Genomic DNA, 15004 nt, shown 5'->3' with positions numbered 1-15004 from the left:
GAGGTTGTTGGCGAGGATTTGGACGTTGTCCCAGTTGATGATGTGATTGGGACAGTTAATGATATGGTCCGAGATGGCTGATTTGCTGTCGGATTTGGTGGTGGAGGTTTTATGCTCTTTGATTCTGGTGTTGATTGGGCGGGATGTCTCACCTACGTAAGATTGCCCACAGTTGCAGTCAATTTTGTAGACTACACCTTTAGCCTCTTGGGGTTTAGATGTGTTCCTGCCGTTGGCTCTTAGCAGGGTGTTGAGGGAGTTGGAGCTGGTGAAGTGGCTGTCGATGTTGGCTTGCTGTTTGAGGAGGCGGCTGATGATGTGGGAGGCTTTTCCTATGAACGGGAGGGCGATGCGGAAGGGCGCTGATTCGGGTTTAAGGGTTACAGGTCTGGGTGTGGGATGGAGTACAGAGGCGATGATTTTGTCGACTAGTTTGGCTGGATAATTGTTGAGGTGGGTGAAGACTTGGCGGAGGTGAGCGATCTCAGGTTTGGGGTCAGCAGAGGAAAGGTTGATGGCACGTTTGGTAAGGGTGGAGATAGATTTTTACAGTATTAAAGAAGTTGTTATCCATAAAAATTGTGTCTATCTTGTCATCCGTCAACTTCTAAGTAATGCCTATCAAACAACTTGTTGGAAGGGTTGGCAACAAATTGGGAGGTACCAAACGTAAGGCACCGGGAACAATGGTGAGTCGGACAACTGGTTCTTGGGATGGAAGCGTGACATTTCAAAAGTGAGGTCAACATATTTGCCATGTTTTTCCTGAATCACATACTTGTCACTCTTTTCAGGCAAGCCATAGATTACAACATTATGCCGTCTACTGTATTGTTCTTATTTGTCGGTATCCTTTTCAATCTGGCTAAACCACTCGTTGATTGCACGATCTGACTTTCTTCCTAAAATGTTTGTATTTTACTAACCTTAATGTTTAGTTGACTGGTCTCTGCTTTCAGTTCCATCATATCTGACGAAAACTGCTTTTTCACAGAGTTTATGAAAAAACTCAGTTCTTCGTGTCTCTTTAAGCATGCATCACTATCATTCACGGGACAGGGTTTAATTCCACATCGCCACATAAACATCACAAGCTGGAATGGGTAAATTGTAGAAAAGGGATATTTGCCAATTGGCTTTGAATGGACTAATGGACTATGTATTTGCGGCGGCAAATGATTTCTTTTCATATAAGAAGCAATGTTTGGAGAAAATCATCAACAATTAAAAGGCATGTGATTAAACGTTTCATTGCACACTATTATGTTGAAAATAAAATTGGTGAAGTGGTGTCACTAACTGCTTCTTGCCTTTGAGAGATTAATTTACAGGTAATAATACAACGCTAACAAATGTACTGGACCGGATATGTTATATGATGACTATAAAATGATGATATTTTCTGACATAATTACAGAAGATTTTCTCAATTTGCCTGTCACACAATATAGACTATTGAATGGAATTCTGGAATAGATTATACTATATTTGAATATTTCGAATCATGTATGTATGAAGTAGTATGTAAGTGTTATTATTATCCCAGGTATCGACGACGAATATCACTTTGTACTTGTATGTCCATTCTAGTCCACATTGAGTGAGTGAGTGAGTGAGTATGGTTTTACGCCTTTTTTAGCAATATTCCAGCAATATCACGGCTGGGGGACACCAAAATGGGCTTCACACATTGTACCCATGTCGGGAATCGAACCCGGGTCTTCGACGTGACGAGCGAACGCTTTAACCACTAGGCTACCCGACCGCCCCTGGTCCACATTAAGGTCAAAATATATGCATGTGTATTACGTATGATAAATGTTTTGGTGAAGAGTAAAAATAAGATTCTACAGATTCAAGTCCTTATCCAAGTTTTTAAATAATGGTCTAAATGTATGTTAAACCTCTGTTTTATATGAACAATAGGCATGTGGTCTTTAAGTACTTGAAAAAAGGTTAAAGTATTAATGCATATGGACGTTAAAGAAAGACATTAAGAGAAAGGAATAAACATATTTATTCAAGATGGTCTATCTTTTTTTAAAGTCATTTTATGTCATCTCACGCTATTATTTTAAGAATGGTAGTAAGTTCACGGTAACTGATAACCATAACAGTAACGATGTACGTGCTGAAAACATTTTGAAAAAAACAATATATTTTTCTCCCCGGGCTTCATGCAAAATAAATTCTTTCACCAACAACAATACCAAACATATTATCTATGATAAATGTATTCAAGTGACATAAGCCTCAGAGGTGTATCTGGATGCGCGTGTGGTCTATGTTGTGCATTGACTAAAGAGAAAATGGTGATGTTACCACTGCATCTGGGTCCTTTACTCTTCCAACAAAGTTCAACCTGGCATGGACATGGCATAAGGACAATTTAACGTACAAAAGGTACATTTGAATAAGATGGTACCAAGTATAGCATGGTCATGTGCGTCCGCCCGGGGAGCGGAAGGTATGGGGTTCGATCCCCGGGCGCATCTTACCAAACTAGTTTGAATATGGTACTTTTTGTTACCCTGTCATGCGCTCGGCATTAAGGGGCTAAAACGAGGACCGGTCGGCTCGGAGTCAGTATACTGTGTCTGAGTCGGGTATTCATGTGAAACTGCCGCAGTTGACTAGCACTATGAAATCAGCATTAGTCCGGACTAGTACAAGCAGCCACACACACACGTAAATGCACATTGATCTATAAGAGCGACGTTATATCGAATTTCACCTCACCTCACGTTTTGTAAAGAGCGTGTTATATAATATTCTGATCTGTCATATTTTTCCTCTCTCAAAACGAAGATTGTGATGAGGAAGTTAATATTAATTCAAAAGCCAACACCACACACATTTAGCGTCCTCAATTTCTTAACAATATAAACTTCAACATTGGCAAAACTAAGGCTAAGGTTATGGTGCACAAGAGACGCTGTGTGACGCAAACACGCTCCTAAACTGCCTCTATGTGAAAACAACAGGGTAAGTTTAATGATAAACGCACTTAAGATTGTTCAATACTCCTCAAGCGAACTATGTGGTAAGTATGCTTGCAGTTGGTTTGCAACAACGTACGTCATGGGACACTAGTGTTGCTGAATGTCTGCTTGTTATGTTATTGTATTTTTTATTACTTGTCTATACTTAATTTTAAACTACTTCGGGTTTTAGTTACCTCATTATTAGTACTGAAGCATATTATTTAATACTGGATTTTCCTTTGTATGGAACACACAATACACTGGTGATGAAAAACTATTTTTCCATACATTTAAACAGAGATAATTAGATATATTTCAGCAAAACTAGCACCAACAAGTCTCCTCTTCACACTTTCTCAAGCATTATGCTATTATCAAATTAGTGTTACAACTAGAAACATATTTAAGTATATTACAAAATAAAGCTCTATTGAGAGCTCTTTGTAAATTTAGAACATTTCTCCATGAATTCCTTGTCAATGAATATCGTAGAACCAAGCATAGTGATTTTGTAAATTGTATAATGTACTAACTGTACCAGGACATTATCGACGAGTTTCTGTCTGCATTAGTACGGACAAGTTAGAACCATTCCTGCTAGCTTGCTTATATTCGCCTGTTTAGACGCATTCACACTGTGAGTTCTACTTTAAACTGTTTACGAAAGCCTTAATGATTTAGCGTTGCTGAATTTCATCCAGTGTTAAGTTAATAAATCCGTGTAAATGTCAATGCGCCTGAATGCAATATATATTATACATATAATGTATTCCTGTAACCAGGTTTCAATCATCTGTCTTTGATGTCATTTGTCCCCAAAAAGTTTTGAGCAATTAGGATCTGTTAAGGCTGTGTGCACAACGTGTCGTAGCTGCAGTGGTGTGTGCATTTCGGAACTATGCCTGTCGCTCACATCATTACCACGTCAAGTCTTCGAGCTGGAGATTAAGTTAGTTTAAGCAATTGCTTGATGATGTTCCTGGGTACGACGAGTCCTGACATGCCTTTGTAGCTGGACCTCACATATATGAACCGGTAGGCATAGTAGGTTGGTATTTGAACTATTGCAGTAAATCCGTAAGATGGGTATAGCCGAAATGAGAAATTCAAACTTATTTGACACTAACCTTTCAGTTTTTGAATGGTGTCAACTCTAAATGTCCTACAAATATATTAACAATATCAGTTAGTTTTAGGTCTCTTAATCAGAGATATTAGAAATCATTTCAAACATATATAGTGTGTTTACACTATGATGAACGACGTGATATAACTGAAATACTGTTCAAAGAGGTGTTATATCCAACTCATTCACCCACTTATGCCATTATGACTACGAGTTTGGACCCGTTCCACACAGTGACCTCTGCCCTAACACTTTTGTACGTCATTGTTAACGTATGGGATCTGTGGTTGAGGTAGATTTGTGGAACGGGACCCATGGCACTGTTTAAAATCATTTCGAGTGGATGGTGTTATTTGTCAAATTATATCTTTCTAATTTCTCCTTTTGACGTAGGAAACATCTCTCGCCGAGGAGGAGGATGCAGTTCCATAATGGTCTGTGGACACTCATGCTTCTTGCCAGTGTTGCTGTGGTTAATGTGGTTTTCAGTCAACATCTATGTCCACCATGCAAGTGTTTTGATAGCAACGGAAGTTTTATCGCAGACTGCAGCAACCACAATCTGACTCGAATACCATCTTTCCTCCCGAATTATACCAAAGAGTTGTTAATCAGTGGAAACAATGTGATCAAACTCAGCAATGATTCCTTCGTGACGATACCTCTACTGACACGTTTAGACTTGTCAAACAACAACATAAACCTCATCGAAACGGCAGCTTTTGCTAACATGTCAAACCTACGCTATCTATCATTACAAGGAAACAACTTAGCATACAACAATCTTTCCTCCTCCATATTTCAAAACTTGCAAAACCTGACTGTCCTCTACCTAAACAACAACATTGACACAGATGACGCTACAGTGGAATACCCAAGTGATGCAATTCAAAGACTGTCATCTCTTACGACTTTGTATGTTGATGGTCTAAAAGATAAAATATTTGCCTCAGGGTTTTTGAAACTAAAAAATCTAATTAACCTGACAATCGAAAGTAGCAACAAAACATGTGACATGTATAATATAACTCTAAACACGTTTAAATACTTACCCTATCTTGAACATGTAAAGATTATTCAGTGTAATCTTCACTTTATTGCACAGGGATCCTTTCGTCATCAACATCGTCTTAAAACGTTGAACTTGTCTCAAAATAATGAGCTTACATTCAAAGGCGTTACAAATGCTACACATGAAATAGCATCATCACTTGAAGGATTATTCATAGATGAAATAGTAAATCCACATGCAATTTGCGTTATCATTACAAAGCAATTTTGTGAAAACCTTAAACACACCAACCTGACTGAATTACATGCCAATATGAACAGAGTAACTGTATTTCAGGCAGGGGCACTTAGATTCCTTCCACCATCACTGAAAAAGGTTTATTTAAAGGGAAACAGATTTGAATATTATACTTACATTGGGGATATTTCATCTTTAGTGGGATTAGAAGTAGTGGATTTAGGAGGTTATGCCAATAAGAAACTGCCGTTTCAGTCTCTGGCCGATTTCAAACAAACTTCAACTTGCACTGACTGTAATGTTCTAAGTGAACGCCTAAGTTCAACCTCCTTGGACGATGAAGTTTCATCCTATCTTCACAACAAAGACTCTATAGTTACAATTCATGTACCTCCAAACCTACGGAATGTGTCTTTTTCAGTCTCACAATTGTACTTTCATATCGGAACGTTTGCAGTTACTGAGAACAACATTACATATATTGATGTTTCACGGAACCTTTTTACAAAATGGATTGGAACTATTGATGGACTTGAAAAACTTGAATACTTAGACCTTTCATATAATATTGCAAATTATGCCACATCGGACTTTTTCAGTTCTTTTCAGAACCTTAAACGTTTGAACATTTCCCACAATCTGCTAGGCACCGTTTTAGGTAATATCTCTAGAGGGGATATGTTCAAATCACTGAGCCAGCTTCAGACCTTGGACCTGTCAGCAAACTACATAAATAACTACTCATCCATTCTTTTTTCGAACCTGTCATCACTGAAAGAGCTACACATTTCTAGGAATAGGATATATGACTTACGATTTAATATAAGTCACATGAAAAACTTAAATATTTTACAATGTTCCGGGAACGAATTACCTGGGTTAACGGAGGACTTTACGGCTAGCCTTGACAAACTTTCGGATCATCATAATTTGACAGTGGACCTATCACAAAACCCTATCCAATGCACATGCATCAACCTTCCTTTTCTCTCATGGATGGTAACAGCTAATGCTACAGGCAGAATTTCGTTTGGAAATCTTTCAGAGTATGACTGCTTATATGATAATGTGAAAAGCGTGATTCTTAATGACCTGGAGAAGATTGTGGCAGATCTAAACGTCTCCTGTCAATCTTTTCCTTATCATTTCGGATTTTTTGTCGGAATTTCGTTAGTCGTCCTTGTTACACTTAGTTTGCTGATTTGTTCACTACTGTATCGATTTCGTTGGAAGTTGAAATATTTGTACTATGCAGCACGACACAGATACCGCACAACACATCCATCCAATCACACGTTTGTGTTCGATGCTTTCGTTTCCTTCGCAGAAGAAGACCGTGATTTTGTTGTCAATGAGCTCCTGGTGAAGCTAGAGGATGAGTCAGACATGAGTCTGAACTTCCATCAGAGGGACTTCACCCCTGGCCGTCCTATAGCTCACAACATCATCGAAGCTGTCAAAACCAGCAAACGAACACTGGTTATCTTGTCAAGAGAGTTCTTAAAGAGCCACTGGTGTGTCCATGAGCTTCAGATGGCTCACATGGAGAGTGTGTCTACAGGTAGGGATGTGCTGCTGATTGTGATGATGGAGCACATTCCGACCAACAAAATTCCAGTGGAAATATTGTATCATATACAATCGGATTCTTATTTGGAATATCCATTGGAAGGGGAGAAGGTTATGTTCTGGAGAAATCTCATTGGCTGTCTAAGGGAATAAATAACCTGTTACAACGCCTTACCTTTGAAATGATCACAAATATACAAGCATGTATATATGACAAGCTATATAACCGATCAACAGATTACAATGATACATTACAACTCAATTAATCATGGGCTACATGTTAAACAACGAGTTGTTTAACATTCGGCGAATCTGTTTGATTGTATGTGAAATATAAACAATGCATTTGTATTCTTCTTTTGACAAGCATCACTGCCTTACATAAAAACATTCAATTATCATTATAGGTTTTAACCAATCGCTGCTGTTTTGTATCTCCAAAGCAATCAAGTGCCACCTTTCTTAAAGATGGAATATAATGCGCCACTATATCTGATGATAACAATTATCTAACATTACTTTAGTCTCACAAAAAATTTTTGGCCAAAGAGTAATATGGCATCTTTAATTATCCACCCCATTGTTACAATATTAATTTGTTATACTGGATTTAATTGTTTGGATCTTTATTTCAATCATATTTGTTGAGTTTTCCTCAATATAAGTCTGGATCAATTATATTTCCGTATTGCCAGCAGTACATTGTTTACCTTTTGTTACTATTGTGAATTTGTTTACGTTGCTTAAGACTTTCTGATTACTATATTGTCCTGTTGCGTGTAAAAGTTATCGTTTGCTATATTCTGTCAATAAAATGATGCACCTCATTTTTGTGTCTATTTTGGGGAGTCGCAATGCTGGAAAAAACAGTTATTGATGGAAGTTGTTCTTTTACGTAACACTTAGTGAAATCCATCTGAATATGCAACACGACTGTAAATCCATAGACATTTACATAACATGTTAATTATAACGAGGAAGTTATTACCAATCATATTGTCAACACCAAAACACTTATTGATATGAAACAGTGTAGTAAAGCGGGTATCCGTATTTACTTTGAATCTGTCCGGTGAATACTTCCTCGTTGTTGTCGGCAATCATGCACAGATGAAGCACGTCTGATATAAAGAGGAACATGTACGTGACATTAAACGTTGATTTCATCATCCTTGCAATAAATTCAAGGCTCTTGCTCACAATGTATTGAACTAGGGATGTTTATTGAATAGGGCCATTTTTTCTAGTACTGTAAGACACAACGAATAAGGGTGATGTACTACAGGAGTATTGTGAAAAAAGAAGTTGCTTCAGAATATATCTTTCATTCATGTGGGTATATCAAGCTTAAAAGCGGTGTCAATGCATATTACGTCTTCATATATGAATATATGAGGAAAACGTCCATAGGTCAGAAACTAATACTGAAATCCAACAAGGGGTGTCCTTGTTTGTCACCAGTTCCTCAACTAATAATGGGTAATGACAAATTATGACAATGCATGCATGTTTGATCGTCAGTTCTCGTCGCAGCCAGGAAGATACCACACTGGCTTTTAACTAACCGAGTCTGCTCAATGCTCAGGATATGACGACACACAAGCATCCAAGTCAGAGTGTGTGACCAATCGATCTTCATTTTAGTTGGATCTTACGAAAGGGATAAGGTACAGATTGACGTATCCTAAATTGGAATCGCAACAGCGTAGTTATAGAAAGCACCACAAAATGTGTACAAATGTGAAACAAATGAGTGAGTTTATGCGGATATTGACGGTGAATACAAGTGAATACAGTTCAAATACCAATCTGCACTGGGCACCAATCCCATCATTAAGGCACGGTTACATGCATCCCAAGTTACATGCATCATCTGTCATTTGCGAACTACTTGTCGAAAGTAAATTAAAAGGACATTGAAAGAACCAAGCTCTTAAGAACTATTTCTTTTTACATCACATATCTATAAGATATATTTTTGACAGTGGGACCGTAGTTTCCCGAACCTCTTGGGATCGTCATATACGGATATTCGAGATAGTAGTTCTGTCGAGCAGTCCATCCCACGCTGGCATTATTATAGACCCACTGCAATACGATTGCATACACGAGAAATATGACGACGAATTGAATGATCAATACATTTTATGAGAAAATAATGTACTGTGTACACATGTTGGGTTGACAGCACGAGGTGTACTATAGTAGAAATAGCAGCAATATGTGGCGTTACTCAACAACAGTGAGTGGCACGTGGTCTAAATATTTACCAAATTTTTAATTATTTTTTTCCCCGAAAAGAGTCAGTGACCGATGTTGGTTTGCACTTAATACCTCTGGTTTCTGTGGATGAAATTAAGTTGGACAACGTTAGAGAAGCTAATGAACATAGCATTATAAATGTCGTCAGCCTCAAAATGGGATACTTATTATGCCATTCGCGCAATACGTCCGACCTTGTATCAACTGAATTTGACTCGCCACAGACCTTCTTAACATAACTTCTATCATTGAATCTATGCAGACACAACACAATCCGTTCTGCAAGGTCAACAGCAATATAACAAATAACAGGTTCATTTGCTGGGACATCAGGAATACCTCAATGTATTCAGTTTCAGTACTAGGCAATGGGACAGCTTTGGGATATCTTGTGGCAAAGTCTATAATAGTAAGTATGTACATATTGCCTTTACTTTTCACTGGAAACATAAGTCCTAATATATCTGCAGCCACTTTGCGGAATGGTATTTCAATCAGTGGAACAACTCCAAGTGGGACTTTATAACTCCTTCCCTTTTGGACAGTTCGCCGACACACATCACACGTTGATACATACCGCTGAACATCTCCTTGCATCCCTGGCCAAAAGAATTTAGATCGAATTCTGTCCAAGCTTTTCTTTATTCCTAAGTGACATATAAGGCAGAGTCATGTACTAGTTTAAGCACCTTATCTCGATGCATCTTTGGAACAATCAACTGAGTGAACAAACAACTTTTTTCCCACTTTAGGAGAACTACAATGCCTATAGAGACCAGCTTGTTTAACAAATTCAAAAGTGTTTCGACTCCTATGAATGCAACATTTCTTCCGAATGTGTGAGAGTAGGGTCTCGATCCTGCTGCTCAGAGATACTTGCCGGAGTAATGCCATCTAGACCTATATCAACAATTTTCAATGGTGAAGTGATCTTCCCCTTCTTAGCGTTTTGAGAGCGAGTAAAACCCATGATTCCTTGGGATCATCGGGCTGTCTGACTCCAGGAACATTGTCCAACACTAAGTTATACAATTCAGTTTCCATGATCAAAGCCTCAACCCGAACCCACGTAATATGGTGTGTCTACTTCAATTAATGCAGTTGTAACATCACGCACAGTTACATCCAAAATAATGCACTTTTTACTGACCTGCATAAATGATGACGAATCAGCCACCGACTTCTTCGCAACTACCGTACTGCATCCAGTGTCTCGTAAAACTGACACAATACATCTACCAACTAAACCAGTCTTAACCGGCATATTTCAAAATACAACGGCTACACAAACTAAACTCACAATTGGTAGACTCTCCCTTCAGCCGCCTCACCCCAAAACACTACCTTCTCTACTGGTAACTTATCCCTTGCTTGAATAAACTCAACATCATATGCAACTATCAGATGCCCTGATCTACACTTGGTCTGCATATCCACGCAGGCCCCAACTGAATTGGATTCAGTTACTTCCAGACCGCCATCATATAGCTGGAATATTGCTGAGTGCGGCGTAAAACAACAAACCAACCAACTTCCTTGATTGCTCCTACTTTCTGTTTCCTCGCGATGGTTTCTTTTTTATACTGTTTCCTGACAGGACAATCTCGAAATAAGTGATCAGATGTGTTACATATGTAGCAACTACGCCTGATAGACGCCCCTGAATACACACTTGAGCTTGAATCCTTCTGAAGAACTTTACCACAAGTGACCCAGACCTTGATGTGCATCTGCGTACTGATCAGCCACATTAGCCTTTTCCACTGCATTTTCTAACTTCCTTTCCTTTAGAAACACGCACAGTGGTCTGCCACATGTCATAAGGAACTGTTCCCTCAGCAACAAATCGCATAGGCCTTCATACATTCTCCCAGTATCAATCAATTCAACCCACCTTCTCAAGTAGCTCCGTAACCTGGTAACGAACTGTAAACATGATTCATTAACTTCAAATTTCTAAACTTCACCCTAAAACCCTCACCATTAAGACGAAATCTTTTCAAAAGTGCCTGCTTCAAAGCCTGATAATCATATGCTGCATCAAACTCCAATCTAGAATATACTTCTAATTAAAAGCTTTTCCTGGCAACAAAACACAGAGGATATTAGCCCACTCTTCTTCCAGCTACTAATTACAGGTAGCATATCTTTCAAATCTATTCAGATAAGATCCATATTGCCCCTTTTTTATCAAATGGGGCTAGTTTTGGTTTTGACTGCGTAAGGGAATGTGGCTATCTCTGTCCTGATTAGTTTCTAACTCTTTCATTTGTCTCTCATGAGCTCTACACTTAGCTTTCTTTCCAAACTGTCTCTTTCAATCAGCAATTTCTCTTTTTCTTATTCTATTGCTGACTCCCGTTCGTGCTCATGTTGAAACCTCTCCTTTTCAGCTAATATAATCTTATGTTCCTTTCCACAAATAAGGACAAGTCAGTCCCTGTAAATCCAATCTTCTCACCCATTTTTCATTGCTTTGTAGACATATTTGTGACTAAAGAATTTCCCCTTCCAAATGCAATAAAACGGCTGTAAGTCTTTCTTTATCAAAATATTTTGAATTTTTATGATCCCGGACGAGTCCCCAAAATGTCACATATCAAAAGCAGAACTAAGGATATACAGCATACATTATTACAAACGAAAAAGAACATACTTTAGGTTAATAACATTTATTACAGTCAGCAATATCTCACATCAGGTTTAATGGTATTATATTATCAAAGTTTTACACAGACAAGCAGTATAGTCAATACAGAGACTGTTCTTACAGGGTCCAAATATGAATATAACATTCCACACTAAATTAGAATTCCATCATAGCATTCAAATGTCCTTTTTACACATGTTCAGGTGTCCCATTTCAAGGTCCGCGTTGAATGTCCGAGTTAGGGACCGCAAGTAGGAGCAATCACACCAAGGCCTGAAATCATGAAAATGACTAACTACCAGGTGACAACTATCATGTATTACAATACAACAAGTCAAGAACATTGAAAAGAATATATATAATAGGCTACATTTCCATGATGGGAAATCTTTTTGGCAAAGCAAACCTTATTTACAATTAAACACGTACACGAAGTAACCATACCACATATTTATCCTCAAAATAACACAATATTACAGTCACAAAAGCCTTTCTCCTAGCCAGGATCCACGACAGTGAAAGATCAACTGTGTCTTAATACTTCTATGACAAGGCTTTATATAATAAAGTCAGAGACGAAACGCATGTTTTCCACATGTCAAAATTGTGCGTTTGGGCGACCCGTTCCAGTATTAAGGCTGACATCTACCCCTATCAAAATACATCCCAAAAGTAATGATAAAATAGCACATAATGTGGCAACAACCATATTTTCTGTGAACCTCCTTGCTGATCATCTCAACACACTGCGCATAAACTCGATGCAGTTGTAGTTCAGCTAGCCTCGCCCGATTTGATGTGGCACTTGGTTGACAAACCTTTCTGTACCGTCCAGCAGCACAGAACCATCAACAAAATCAACATTGACAGTTAGATTATGTCCCACATACGTGGCTCGTTTAAGAAAATAATGGTCTTGACATGCTTCACAAGAGGATCATCAGACAAATAAATGTTCAAAAGTGCACAATACAATTCTATCATGAAGTGCCCCCACGTTAATCAAACCACGCCCTTCCATTATGATTGGTAAAGACAACCGATTGAGGGAAGCGCGAGAGTTATGAGATCTATTGTCTTATCATTAGAAACGGACTCGACAATGATAATCTTTTTTGCAATGTTAATCCTCCATTGGCAATAAGTTCAAGGTCATCCCTGCAAAGGCGGTGTGTAAGGATGATAACCTTCTTCTTTGCCAAGCAAACAGATTAAACTTTTTCATCACTGCCAACGGTTGCACATAATTGTCTTTTTCATTAGAAGTAATCTAGTTTGGACGCATGGGAACAGTTTCCCAATTTGGTTTCAAATACCATCAGGCCCTGACGCCGTATTAGGTTTGGACTTTTCAATTACCTTTTTCAGGCAACCGAGTGTAATGAAGCATAACAATGGTGACTTTATTTTGTCCTGTACATTATTATTGTAATCCGCTACCCATGGTTACTCGAGGTTGCAGTTCCCGGGTAGAGACCACAACTGTTTCCAAACCCTTTCCCTGGAATCCAAACTCAAAATCTTCGAGGCCAATATCAGGAATTTCATTTTATGAAGCCCATGTCTGGGTCATCAGTGACAACTGCATCAGGCAATTTAGGGAGAATAACGTGAAAGTTCATCTGCAATTTCGAGTCTGCTCCTGCTTCTGTGCATGTACATCATTGGAATAGAATTTTGTTCCTGTGTGTGAATTGTACAATAGCATATATGTACACTCTGATACACTACATGCCTGTGCACATAGCCACCACTGAACACCTAACTGGTATAACTTTATAAATGTTAACCATGTAAATTTCATCAAATTTCAACGAATGATGATTTGACTTTTCTCATTAGGCGTACGTATTATTTGTGGTGCAGACTTTTATGCAAGAACAGGAACTAAGTCAAATTATGTAGAAGAAGAATTATTGAGACAAATGTGTACAAATTTCGAAAATGTTTGTTTGAGTTGTGCTCATGATGCAACATTTATCTCATAAAGGAAAGATCCTGGATTGACCAGGCAGTTAGGATTTATACATTTGTTTCAATAGTGTAGTGCCAACTTGTGCAAGATATACTTCAGCCTGAAAAACTGATATTGATGAATGCCATCGTTGGATGTTGTAATCGGATACACATTTAAACTGAGATATAAAGAGATAAACATGTCCAACATCTTGCATAATCCAGGCGTTGCCAAAGCCAAACTGGAATAAGATATGTTTGATTTTAGTTGCCCAGGATGTTTACGCAATCCAATCCATACAGCATCAGAAATGTTTGCTTCGGTAGTCGGCCATTATTCATAACGACTAGTTTAGCCCAATATTTTACACATGTTGTTACATAAGCTAGAAATGATAAAGGTCGCTCACTTTCTCCAAGAACAGCATCATTAGAAGCGCTTAGAGGCATATACAGAATACTTTTTATATACTTAGTCTGAACTCTCTGATCCACGACTTCGCAACCCCAGAGTTCGGAGCCTTGTATTAGGGTGGACAGAACCATACTATCGAAAATCTTTAGTGCAGTCGTAATAAGTAAGCCACCACACATAGAGTGCAATCTGTATATGAGTAAGCATTCTTTCTCCGCCTGGTTTGCAAACACCTGTCTCGATCTCGCCCAAACTAGTTTAGGTGTAACATAAAGACCAAGATATTTATAAAATGAGACGGTTTCGAACTGTGAGCCCCTGTAATACCATTTTTCATACTGCCGTAGATATCCACCATCTTCGATTTTTGTATATTGAGGTTGATACACCATTTTTCACAGAATTTGCTGATACAATGTATTTGTTCTTGGAAATCATAACATAGAGAAGTGAACATGTATTAGTATAATCTTCCGGCATAAAGATGCCTCTACAGTTTGAAGTAGTCATCTCAGTAACGAGAAAATATCAGTGGGCTGACCATACATCATTGGCGAGTACCAACCCAGCACTGAAAAAAGTCTGAGACCTTGATTTGTCCGTACACAAGTCTGTAGTTTTGAATACATATTTCTTAAAACAGTTAAAATATGTCCATAGCAAATAACTCGATGCCAAAGTAAAGTGTGATTTTTATGCAATCAAAGGCTTTTGAGAAGTCTATGAAGAAAACATAAAATCACTAACCTGTTGATTTAGCGAGGTATTTTCTAATACTACCATAAAGTGAAAA

The 15004-nt window shown here is 38.3% G+C and overlaps 1 protein-coding gene across 1 annotated transcript; it reads left to right on the top strand.

The window, feature by feature from the left end:
- Positions 1 to 3038: 3038 nt before the first annotated feature.
- LOC139467441 (toll-like receptor 4) lies at positions 3039 to 7081 on the top strand. Its single transcript, XM_071248995.1, has 2 exons — positions 3039 to 3043; positions 4504 to 7081. Exons 1-2 carry the CDS (start codon positions 3039 to 3041, stop codon positions 7079 to 7081), a joined length of 2583 nt encoding a protein of 860 aa, XP_071105096.1.
- The last annotated feature ends 7923 nt before the right edge of the window (positions 7082 to 15004 follow it).

This window comes from Haliotis cracherodii, unplaced genomic scaffold (genome assembly GCF_022045235.1).
Source record: "Haliotis cracherodii isolate W230 unplaced genomic scaffold, xgHalCrac1.p SCAF_2, whole genome shotgun sequence".
NCBI classification, from domain to species: Eukaryota; Metazoa; Mollusca; class Gastropoda; order Lepetellida; family Haliotidae; genus Haliotis; species Haliotis cracherodii.
Note: the sequence above shows the minus strand (reverse complement) of the source record. Positions and strands in the feature narration are given on the sequence as shown.